The 12410-nt window shown below is 52.0% G+C and overlaps 2 protein-coding genes across 2 annotated transcripts in view; both read left to right on the top strand.

Moving 5' to 3' along the window:
- The window catches only part of SYNGAP1 (synaptic Ras GTPase activating protein 1), a 29540-nt gene extending 24294 nt beyond the window's left edge, over nt 1-5246 (top strand). Inside the window, exons 17-19 of the mRNA XM_006860366.1 lie at nt 57-268; nt 1316-1406; nt 5100-5246. Of these exons, the coding sequence (XP_006860428.1) occupies nt 57-268; nt 1316-1406; nt 5100-5246 (450 nt within the window). The remainder of the gene's footprint in view (nt 1-56; nt 269-1315; nt 1407-5099) is intronic.
- A 3652-nt stretch (nt 5247-8898) lies between these two features.
- Nucleotides 8899-11106, top strand: ZBTB9 (zinc finger and BTB domain containing 9). The gene is made up of 3 exons (XM_006860554.1): nt 8899-8968; nt 9105-9385; nt 9619-11106. The coding sequence occupies exons 1-3, from the start codon at nt 8899-8901 to the stop codon at nt 11104-11106; spliced, it is 1839 nt and encodes a 612-aa protein (XP_006860616.1).
- The last annotated feature ends 1304 nt before the right edge of the window (nt 11107-12410 follow it).

Genomic DNA, 12410 nt, shown 5'->3' on the forward strand with positions numbered 1-12410 from the left:
GGTCAGATCAGGGTGCAGCACCCCTCACAGTGCGGGGTCGTGTGCCCGGCGGGCAGGTGAAGGAGTACGAGGAAGAGATCCACTCACTGAAGGAACGGCTGCACATGTCCAACCGGAAGCTGGAAGAGTATGAGCGGAGGCTGCTTTCCCAAGAAGAACAGACCAGCAAAATCCTGATGCAGTATCAGGCCCGACTGGAGCAGAGTGAGAAGAGGCTGAGGCAGCAGCAGGTGGAGAAGGACTCACAGATCAAGAGCATCATTGGCAGGTGAGGGGCGGCCTAGGGAGGGGGCGGCAAGGGAAAGCCTGAGACTAAAGAGAGCAAGGGAACTTTCCCTCCTAGCCCCATCTCCAATATCAGGCGACCACCAGGAAATCCCACTACCCTACTTCCGGGAATGTGACCCTCTCGCCTCATCAGCAGATGGAAGGGAACCTCTTAGTGCATGAAATGTCCCCTTACTAAACCTTGATCTCTCCCTTGGTAGAGTTACTTCTGAAGTCCTTCAAAAGTCCTTACTGTCCAGCCATCACTGTGAGTCTGGACCCAGCCTAGGCTGGGACTCCCACTGGTTATTTTCAGCCCAGGCTGTGATATTCACCCCAACCTAAGCAGAGATTTCTAGCTGGAGTAGTCCCTGACTGCTCCTTTCCTAGACAAGCCCCTCTCTCTCCTGCCTTGTAAAGATGTCCCAATAAAAAGTTAATGACCCTGTGAACTCACTTTCAACTGCTCTGCCAAATCGTGGGTTCCAAAGGAGGTGTCTCAACAAGGACATCAGTTATCCTGAGAGCTGAGGCTGAGAGACACGGGACCCACGTCAGCCAGAGCCTGCTCCATTCTATCCATTCTAAATGTACTTTTGAGTGAGATCTAACCGCTGCTCTAATGGATATTCCATAAAAAACTTCATCAAAGACAGAGAAGTGCTGGGAGTGATGATGGTAGTGACCTCTCTCAGGCTCAGTGTGTCCCCAGGGCCATCACTGGAGATGGCCTAGGCTCAGTGAGTTGGAAAAGGGGGCACAGAATCCAGGTCATCCACCAGAGAGGCTGGGAGGCCATAGGCCTGGTAGTGCCTGGGTGGTAGAAATCTTTCAGATCTGAAGGGCCCGGGAGAGGAAGGTGAAGTGCACCATCCTGAGTAACAGGGGGTCTTTGGGCCTGTGACAGTAGAGGGGTTCTGAGGGAGGCGGGGAGAAGGCTACCTACAGGTTTTCCAGGGAGCTGTAGGGGTTCCTTAGGATCAGGAGTTCCATGGGCAGGCTTCGAGCCCGTGCCCGCCACTAACCCCACTGAAGCCCGTCCCTTCAGACTGATGCTGGTGGAGGAGGAGCTGCGCCGGGACCACCCCGCCATGGCTGAGCCGCTGCCTGAACCCAAGAAGAGGCTGCTCGACGCTCAGGTGGAAATTACAATGTCATTTATCTTCTCTGTGTCCCATCCCCATCCATCCCACTGTCCTTCGTGCACTCACTGCACCGGCCAGCCCCACCCCACTGCCATCTGTCTCTCCCGTTGTCGCCCCCCGGGCCCAGTGACCCCATCTTCATTCCATCGTCTGCCTTTGTCACTCCTGGCAGTGTCAGCCACACCCTCTCTGCCTTCCTACCCCGTCTTCCCCAGACCTTTCTTAATCTTCAGTACCTTCTATGAGATTTCCCGTTCTGGCAGCAATCCTACCACCGTGCAGTACCTTAAACCCCTGCTCCTTCTTTGCCCTTCCTGCAAGGCAAGGAGTGCAGCTTTCTCTGAGTTGTTCTTAGGCCAGAAGCTGCAGTTGGTTAAACTAGTACATAAGGTAGTATGGGCTCTTGTTTCTCCAGGCTTTGGAGTGTGCCCTGGGAACTTGAGGTCCCCTTTACCTCTGTTCTATTGTCTCACCAATATTCTTGACCCTTAGCAGCTCCTGTATAAGCTTCCTCCTCCTGACTCTAGATCTTGCCTCCAAGACCACATACTCGGTCACTGTTTAAGCCTGGCCTTCTTCCCTTGGCCTCCCCACCCCTCTGGACTTCATACCTGACTAGCTTTCCAGCTCCTGCTGCCATCCCTCTCACCAGCCAGTTCTCAGGGTCTCCCTTGAACCCCTACCCCTTGCTTTCCCCCAACTGGGCTGACTTTCCCACCCACTCATGCTCCTTCCTCTGCTCTGATGGCCAGGCTGCCCCCAAGCATAACCGCCAAGGTTCCTGACCCCATGACCCCACTCTCTCCCCCTGCAGCTCCTCATCAGGTAATTCTCCTGATTCCGCTTTGGCCACGGGCGGAGGACACAGGGGGAGGTGACTCCGGACCACTGCAGGTTGGTCGTGAAGCCTACTCCCCTCAGACCCTCCAGAGCCTCTCCCCTCTCACCGCTGCCCTCCACACCCTAGACTCTCTATAGACCCTCTTCTCCTGACACCTCTGCACAGACTCCTCTCCCAAGGCACCACCCAAAGACAGTGCTGTCTGCTGCCTCTCAGAACTCTTCAGTGATCCCTCCCCAAGACACAGAAGTATTTGATCCTAGCCAGGCCCAGCACAGTCACAGACCACACCCTCAAACACACCCTGTCCTGCAAAAACCCACCCCTTCCAGCCTCCTCTGACCCTAAGCTCTCCTCCTCGTTTACCTCCCCAGTGTTTGTCTGTCACCCCCCATTTCACCAAAGCGTCCTTGCAGTTGGGACGTTGGAGGTGGGGCTTGTTACAGGGGTGGAGGTGATGATGGGTTGAGGGACCCTATAGGGGCTGTGATGACGGCAGCAGGTAGGTTGGGATTTCCTCTTCCTTCCCTAACCTTGGTTCTCTACCCCTTCTTCCCACTCTTCACCTACTTCTCTCTCTTCCTCCTGCCCTACAACTATGAGTTACAAGGCATCTGGAGCACATCTGAGCCCCCCCTGGGTGGGAGTTAGGAGTGGGTAGTTAACACAGGGGGACTTTGGGGGCTTTGGCCATAATGCCGCTCAGATACCCTGATGATAAACAAGGTGGACCTGATGGGTGGAACAAGGAAAAAAGGGGGCAAGAAAAGCATCTTAGATGTTAGGGCATGGGCTACCCATGACGACTTGCCCATGTGGCATGGGAATTGGCAGTGGGGTGAGACATCATCTTTCTAGATAAGATCATGGGCCCAATAGCCATGCTGAGTCCCGGACAGAGATGCCAGGAACAGCATGTTAAATGACCTCTCTATTCTTGTCAGAGCTCCCAGCCCTGGACTGCTAATGCTACTCACTCCCCCTCTCCCGCCAGCCAGTGGCCTTGCTGGACACACAGTCCTACTGAAAACACCAGTAAATGGGAGCCTGTCAGTGACTGACACTGGTTCCAAGATGCTTTCTTTTCTGTGGAACTGATCTGCAGTGGGCAATGTGGCTCCTCACACTGTAATTTTAACTCTGCCTGCTTAGCCTTCCTGTCAGAGGAGTTGGTGATCTGTAAACAGATGCTAAAAGGCACCAGGGGACCTCACCATTTAGAGGACTCCTGCAGTGAATTCTTTTGTAAAATGAATAATGGCACCCTAATTTATCCACTTTCTAAATTTGGGTCCACGGGGGTGTAGGGGGCATGCCTTTGTGCTGTCGCCAGTGGATGAGCAGCAAGAAGGGAATGTGAGGTTTCCTTCCCCTGCTCTCTTGCCGGCTCACCCCATACGTAATTTCCTCTCACTGACTTGCAGAAGCTATCTATGCTCAAGGCTGGGGTTTTGGTGACCATCTGAGAGGTGAGCTCTTGATCCTGGGATGGAAGGGAGAGCTGATCTGGGAGCCTTACTTGGAGTGTCTTTGTATCATTTGGAGATACAGTCAAGACAGAGCCACCTAACCAGGCCTAAATGCCCTGTGACCCAGGAAACAGTATGGAGTTTTGTTTTAAACCACTTCTGGGTATCAGTCCCGCTGTGACTCAGCTATTCATTTAAACATTAATCTTGATTCTGTATTTTCAAAAAGCAAAGTGAGCTACCAGAGCAGAGATGGCTTTCTTTTTCTCTCTCAGGAGAGCTAGGGCTGAGGGCAGGAACCAAGAATTGGCCCAGGATTTATAGAAGGAGATAAGAATAGGAGCAGGGTGGGAGTGAGTAGGGTCTGGTACCTCTCATGCTCTAGCTGGGAGCCTAGGGTGAGGGATTAAAAGGAAGATGGGGGAGGAAAGGAATGAAGCCAGTTTCTGCTTCCTGGGGATGCAGAGATTGGGGCATGCTGTGTCTCTGTGGAAGCTTCTAGTTATTTCTGCCATAAGCTTGAGAGAGGCAACCCCTCCCACAATAGTTTTCCCCTTCCAAATCACTTCCCTGAATCCCCTTCCTTTCCCCTCCAGTACAGTTAAACCTCTCTAATTTGGAATGTTATATTTGAGAAGATGGCCACTCTGAATAAGTGACAAAACTGAATGACAGTGTCTATTTAATGAAATGCATGTCTTCAAAATAACATACAGTAAGTAGAATTCAATGAACAAGGCTTTTTTCCACTCCAGGCCCTCAGGGAGCATGCGTTAATGAATAGATAGGATTGAAAAGTCTGTTTTCTGGTATAGGTTAAATATCCCCTCCTACGAACACATTTCCACCATTAATTTGCCTAGCACACCCTTTCTTCATAGAGAAAGGAAAACTGAAGCCCGGTTTTTGTTCAAATTATGAAAAAATTCCAAATCCATAGGGGTTTGGATTAATGAGGTTTTGCTGTACTGCCTCCCCTTGTTCCCTCAACACAAAGTTCCTACCTCAGGTTGGGGGTGGGCTGGAGGGGGGAGGTCCCAAGAGGAGAAGGGTGGCCTGGGCAGGGAGTATGCAGGTGAAGATAGAGAGAGGTAGGAACTTGTTTCTTTTGAGCTAGTTTCCTGGTATGACTCCCTGGGTTGAAGGCCCTGGTTAGGAGTCTGGGGGTGAGATTTTCTTCTCCCTGATCCCAGAGGACATAACTTCTACTGCAGGTGAGAATTGAAACAGAATGATGGGGATTGTCCTGGGGGGCGGGTATGGGACATGACTTGTGGAGGGGTCGGGCTGTGGGGAGGTTACTGCTAGGGGGTTGGCACGCAGGCCTCCCACGAAGCGTCTCAATAAGTCCGCGCTCTCCTCTTTGGTATCTTACAGGAGAGGCAGCTTCCCCCCTTGGGTCCAACAAACCCGCGTGTGACGCTGGCCCCACCTTGGAACGGCCTGGCCCCCCCAGCCCCGCCCCCCCCACCCCGGCTACAGATCACCGAGAACGGCGAGTTCCGAAACACCGCAGACCACTAACCCACTCAGCATCTCCGAGCCCATCCTTCTCCTTTCCCATGCACTCCACCCGGAGCAGCAGCAACCACCAGAACTGGACTTCGCCGCCGAGGGACAACTCCCTGGATGCTTCCTAGGAAGGAGAGTGGGGACTATCAGCCGCCCCCTTTTCATACATGCCGGGGTGCTGCCCTTTCTGTGACCCCAAGGGACCCTTGCTCCAGGACACCACCTATCCCACGCAGACCCCTTCACTCCGGGGTGCTATCCCCATCCTCTGCCTCATCGTTCCCCTGAGCACTGGGGGACAGACCTCGCCCCCACCCTGGGGGTGTGGCACCTCCAAACTTTCAACTTCAGGGTGATTTTTTAAGCAGTAACCAGAGCTGACAATCTAACTCCCCTCCACCGCCCCATTTTGGCCTCCCCTGCCCCCCTTGTTATGGGGAGGGGACCCCGGGTGAGGGGGCCCTATTACCCCTTAATTTCTCAGGAGCGTCTGGGGGGGCTCAGCACGCACAAACTCCTTCTCCTCCCACCTCTCAAATTTACTCCCTTCCCACCCAGAACCCAGATGGGGTGGAGGGGGCCACCGGGGCAGGGAGGGGGCGGCAAGGGGGGAATGGGAGTTGTCTCCCTTCTTCCCACACCTGATCTGCTCTCGGCTGGTCCCAGAGCGGGGTGAGGGGGCTTATGCCCCCCCCTCCCCCAGTGTGTTGGGTGGGGTGGAATTGAGGTTAGAGTGAGGGGTTGGGGTTTAGGAGGGTATGTATGTGGGGAGGACAGACAAAGTTTCTCTGTCATACCTTCACATGCAGTCCCTCTGCCCCTCCCCTCTCTCTTTTGGTCTCTACTCCCAGGGGGAGGGGGGAACTTACTCTAGGAAAAGCCATGTCTCTCTCCCCCAGGGTGGGGGGACCTGTGTTGGAAGAGGGGTGTTGGGGGGCCCCCTTCCATAACTCTGTCCCCTGGGGGAGGTAGGACAGGGCTGGGCTTCCCTCTCATCCTCCCCCCCTCCTCAATCTCCCTCATCCCTCCCTCCCTCCCGCCAGCTCCACAATTTTTTCGGTGTTTCTCTGTATATAGCTCTCTGGCGGGATAGGGAAGGTAGGATGGATGGGGTTTGGGGTGGGTAGGCCATGGGAGGGGAGAAGTCCCTCCTAGGCAGCCCCTTTTCCCTGACTGCTGTCTTCTACCTAGCCTTGCCTCCTCATCCCTTCTTGCGTTTGGTATTGAGACTTCCCAGACTCTGCCCTTCTTTCTTTTGTATGGACAGTTCCCCTTCAGTCCCATCACCTTACATACATATACCCAGCCGGGGCCAAATTTATACTTATATAAAAGCTGTAAATATGTGAAATTTTATCCCTGTGCCCTTTCCTCGACTTTCCAACTTCAGGCCCGATCCCTGAACCCCCTTTCCTCCTCTCCTCTTTGGCTGTTGTAATTATCTGGGGTTTGTACTGTACATATCCGGGGTGTGTGTGTGGGGGCTGGGGGCAATCCCTCTGTACAGAGCTTCCTGGCCCCCTCCTCCATGATTCCCTCCCCACCCACCATCCTAAGGGTAGGGGACATTCTTCCTACCAGTTTTATTTTGTTTTCTCGTTCTCCCTTCCCAGATGACCCCCCAGCCTTCTCTATTCCCTACCATTGCCCCTTTTTCTCCACTCCCAGCCCCATTTCCTTTTTTTCTGGAGTGTGTGGTGAAACAGAAAAATGTTTAATAAACAGAGATTGTTCTTTTATCGCTGTGCTGACTTTCCTAGGCTAGGCCCTCAAGATGGACCAGCAGGGTGGTGGTGGTAGTGGTGAAGTGCCGTTGAGCTGGTTCATACACTTTTTGAGAGGAAGCTAACATTCAGGAAGAATAACTGTATTGTCCTTCCATGAGTCCACAATCCTCAAAGGATGACTCTCTTACTCAGGGAAGAGATTTACTCTGTGCCATCATTATCCTAAGGCGTTCTGGTAGTATAGTGGTTACGAGTCAGGCTGCCAACCTTAAGGTCAGCAGTTTGAAACTACCAGCTGTTCTGCAAGAGAAAGATGAGGCTTTTTGATCCCATAAAGATATCATAGCCTTGGGAACCCTAAACAGGGTTACTATGAGTCAGAACCAACTCCACGGCACACTACCACCACCACCATCATCCTCCTGGAGTGGCACTATGTGTTAATGCCCTGGACTGCAAGGTCAGTTTGAACTGCAAGGTCGGCTGTTCAAACTCACCAGCTGCTCTTTTTCAGAACTGACTCAATGGCACTTAACATTATCATCAAGAGTAGGAGTTTTGCAGGGACTAGTCAAACTTTTGTGGCACTGTGGGTTAATGCGCCAAACTGAAAAGCTATTTGAACTGCAAGGTCGACAGTTCAAGTTCACCAGCTGCTCCTTGGAAACCCTATACAGGGTGGCTATGGGTCGGCACTTCACAACACAGCAAGTCAAAAACTTTCACGATGTAGCTGTCCCCTTATCTACTGTTCCATAGCCCAAAGGAGCAAAGATGGAGGTGAGGGAAGTGGCATTATCTGATAAAAAATCCCAAGTATATATCTACATTTATTTGTTGTAAATAATTGCTGTCAAATCAGTCCCTAACTCATGACAACCCACGAGCAACAGAACCAAATGCTGTCTGGTCCTGGGCCATCCTTATAAAGAGTTACGGATTGGACAGCTGGTTTTATTAGACCACCAGATCTTCCTAGTCTGTCTTGATCACGAAGTTTCTCTGGTGCAACATGCAGGCTTTTTGGATGATGGTGTCTGCACTAAGGTGTATTGGAATCAAATCCAGGTCTCCGGCATTTAAGTGCCTGTGAGTCAGCTCCCACACATAGCAACCCTACATAAGGTTTCAGAGGAGTGGCTGGTGAGTTTGAACTAGTAGCCTTGTGGTTAGGTGTCCAGTGCTTATCCTACAGTGCCACACCAGAACTCACTCCATCTCTGACACGGCGGGTGAAAATTCTACCACATGAATCACCACTACCCTCTTGCTAAAATTACCTAGAAATAAGGTTGGTTGCTTCCATTCCTGGTGAAAATGCTCCTGTGTGGAATGGAGGAAATCTGATTTTCAATTCCAGGCACATCATTTGCTAGTCAAGTGCCTTTTCCAACCTCAGTTTCTCCTGATTGGGCTACTGGAGAGGATAACAGGGATGTGGGAGAAGGTCTAACTCCCAGCAGGTGCCCAACTAATTTCATCCCCTCTCAGTATCTGATACTTTGGACATATTGTCCAGAGGAAACAGTCGCTGGAGAGGGATGTCATGCTGGGTAAGGTGGAGGGTCAGAGAAAAAGAGGAAGGCCACTAATGAGATGGATCACCCAGGTGGCATCATTGGTGGACTCAAGTGTGGCAGCGGTGGTGAGGTCCCAGGATCGGACATTGTTTCGTTCTGCTGTGCATGGGGTCGCTATGAGTCGATTCCGACTCAATGTCACCTGACAACAACAGCAGCATCTGAAGCTCTGGTAGTTTTTGGCTGCTAACGGAAAGATCTGCGGTTGGAACCTCAGAAGAAAGATGTGGCAGCCTGCTTCTGTAAAGATTCACTGACTTGGAATCCCCAAGGGGAAGTTCTATTTGGTTTTATAGTAGCTATGACTCAGAATAGACCCCACGGCAATAGGTTTGGTCTCACCACCTGTGGCGGGGGATGGCGCTACATTTAATAACAGGAAACGCAGTTTTCCGGGACTCACAACTGGCCACCTTCTTTCGGAGCTGTGCTGCCCAGGCCAGCTTCCCTCCCTCCTGAAGGAGAGAGGAGGCCAGCAGCGTCCCCCAGACACCCTCACCTGCGGAGGTGCTGGGGGCCAGCAGTCACTTACCGCGCTCCGCCCTTCTCACCCTCACAACCAGTCAACACGAGGCTTGTAGATCGCCGTCTTTCGATTGGTTATAGCGCTAGCCCACCATTGCACCCGGCGTCGGCGTCCGGCGGGGAGGTGGCAGCTTCCGGCTCAGGACTGCGCTGGAGCTGCCGGTGTGCTGCAGGGGCCACGCCGCGTGGGTACCGGCGGGAAGGGCGGCTGGACCGGGCCCTGCGGTCTCTTAGTGGCGGTAGCCTCCCTGGAGCCGGCCTCTGGGGCACCGTGAAGGGGAACAGATCAGCAGGGCAGGCGCGGTCCCGGGCTGGCGAGGTCTGACTCGTGGTTGAGGGACTTCCTCCTCATTTTACTGCACAGACCCTGGGAATTACAACCCCGGTTGGTGGTGGTGTGTTTTGTTTTTTTTTTTTTTTTTGCTTTCCGGGTGGGGATTTTCACGGGACTAATCTGTCGAAACCTCCACTGACTGAAAAGTTTACCAAACGTTGGTGGGGAGTTGTGTGAGACTAGGGCTTCTGTGACTCCCCCATCTCTTTCCTCCACAGCCTTCATCCCGTGTGGGGTCCTTCCCCACTCCAGTCCCCTTTCTCCTCTCCCCGACCCTCTGGGATCTCTTTCTTTCCAAGGAGGCCATGGATGATACCTCGACGCCTTTGCCGCCTGTGGCCCCCTCCCCGGTCTGCAACCCAGCCCCACGGACAATCCAGATCGAGTTTCCTCAGCATAGCTCATCGCTGCTGGAAGCCCTGAACCGCCACAGGCTAGAGGGGAAGTTCTGTGATGTGTCTCTCCTGGTGCAGGGTCGGGAACTTAGGGCTCACAAAGCAGTGTTGGCTGCTGCCTCTCCTTACTTCCATGACAAGCTGCTTCTGGGAGATGCACCACGTCTCACCCTACCGAGTGTCATTGAAGCCGATGCCTTTGAGGGGTTACTCCAGCTCATTTACTCAGGACGCCTGCGCCTGCCATTAGATGCTCTGCCTGCCCACCTCCTTGTGGCCAGTGGCCTCCAGATGTGGCACGTAGTAGATCAGTGCTCTGAGATTCTTAAAGAACTAGAAGCCTCGGGTGGTGGGATTTCAGCCCGTGGAACAACCCCTTACCATACCCTTCTTTCCACTACATCCTCTCCAGGAGGCTGGTGCATTCGATCGCCCCCTTTCCAGACCCCAGTGCAGTCATCACCCTCTAAAGAGAGCCCTGTTGGAGGGGAAGGGAGTGAACTGGGAGAGGTATTACAGATTCAAGTAGAGGAAGATGAGGAGGAAGAAGAAGAGGAGGAGGACCAAGGGTCAGAACCACTCTCTCAAACTCAGCCTCAGAAAGTTTCTGGAGGTTTCCCACGCCTTCACCGATCCCACCCACCACCAAAATCAGCTACTCCTTGCAAGCTTCCAGAGAGTGAGAGTGCTCCACCAGAGCCTCTTACCACTCCTACTGCACTGCCCCTCAAAATTTTCTACATAAAACAGGAACCCTTTGAACTTAAGGAGGAGATATCAGGAGGTGGAACTCAGTCTGGAGGGGCAAAGGAGGAGACCAAAGTGTTTCCTGGAGGGGACACGGAAAGGGATGAGGAGCTAGGATTCTCTCTGCCCTCGGGAGCAGGAACACCATCTGGGGGAGGAGGCCCATCTTGGAAACCAGTGGATCTTCATGGGAATGAGATCCTGTCAGGAGGTGGAGGACCTGGGGGAGCAGGGCAAGCTGTGCATGGGCCTGTGAAACTAGGGGAGGCACCCCCTGCAGATGGAAAACGCTTTGGTTGCTTGTGTGGGAAGCGGTTTGCTGTAAAGCCAAAGCGTGACCGGCACATCATGCTGACTTTCAGCCTCCGGCCCTTTGGCTGTGGTGTCTGCAACAAGCGTTTCAAACTGAAGCACCATCTGACAGAGCACATGAAGACCCATGCTGGAGCCCTGCATGCCTGTCCCCACTGTGGCCGTCGGTTCAGAGTCCATGCCTGTTTCCTTCGCCACCGGGACCTGTGTAAGGGACAGGGCTGGGCCACTGCCCACTGGACTTATAAGTGATTGCTGATGCGATACACTGACTTTGAGGACAAGAGAGCCATTGCTACTGATGGATGCTTGCCCCTCACTATCGTGGCACCTCAGTCCTGGATCTGGTAATCATGCCCTGAGGATAGTTGCATTATGGGTCTGCGTGTGCCCTCTTCCTTAAGTGTAGGCATCAGCCTAGTGATTTGGAAACTCAGAATTTTCATCTCGCCCTGGGTTTTTGCTAACCACCCTATACAAAAGTGATTTACAGGTCATACTGAAACTGATCACTTGCCCATAATGGACCCTCCTTTCCTAGTGATGATATCCATTCAGGAATCTCAATTTCAGATCAGTAGGTTGTTTGGTGAGAGAAGAGTTAGAGCAAAAAGACATTTTTCATTCAGTTTCTGAAAGTGAAAGGAACTCGTTTTTATTGAGAGATACCTTTGATTCAGAGTTTGAGTAATTCAGCGACTATTCTCTAAGCTTCCTTTACTGCACCACTAAGCAGAGGTCTTTTTCTGTACCTTATTTTGTTGTGTCTTTCCAGAAGCTCCTCAGATTATAGCTTGCTTTCTTACTAGTAGGTACCTTCCAAACTTTTATTTTTTTATGTTGTAGTTGAGCACTTTAACAAATTGAGCATTCCATATGTCATTCCTTGAACCCTCTTTAAGAGAGGGTATTCATTCCATCAACAGCCTGTGCCTCTTTTCCACTTGTCACCACCACTGACCACTTAGACATTGAGCACAATGATTGAAATGTAAGTCTATTCAGGAGATGGCCATTGATGTAAGATGCTAGGGCAGCATCACTGCTCTCTGAACAAGTTGCTGTGGGTAGAAGGACTCAGGCCTGAGACAGCACATGTTGAAGTCTAGACAGTAATTGCACAGTGGGACCACACCTCCCCCTTCTCTCCCTCCCTACACATTCATGATGTGACAGCCATGCTGAAGGGTGGAGGGGTAAACATTGGAAAAGAGAGGCTGTTGCAAGTTACTTAATTTCTTCAAATAAATTTTACCCTGAAACCTAAACGGACAGTGGACTGGACTGAGTAATTTGTGTGGGAGACAATGAGAACAGAGCTGCAGAGACATGGGTAAGTTTATTTTGTAGCTGGGTTATGTTGATGGGGGAAGCTTGGGATGGTTTCACATGGGGACAGAGAACACCCCTGGGCTTGTGTGGGTCAGAATCTAGCCTTGGTTTACTGAATACATTGGGTAAGTTACCTTTCAGAGTATGAATTACTTTGTACACACAAAGTGTGTACATGTGAGGTAGAGTAGAGCTTGCCTTCTAACTGGTTCTGTCTTGTTTTT

Source organism: Chrysochloris asiatica, unplaced genomic scaffold (genome assembly GCF_000296735.1).
Source record: "Chrysochloris asiatica unplaced genomic scaffold, ChrAsi1.0 scaffold00038, whole genome shotgun sequence".
In the NCBI taxonomy this organism is placed as follows: Eukaryota; Metazoa; Chordata; class Mammalia; order Afrosoricida; family Chrysochloridae; genus Chrysochloris; species Chrysochloris asiatica.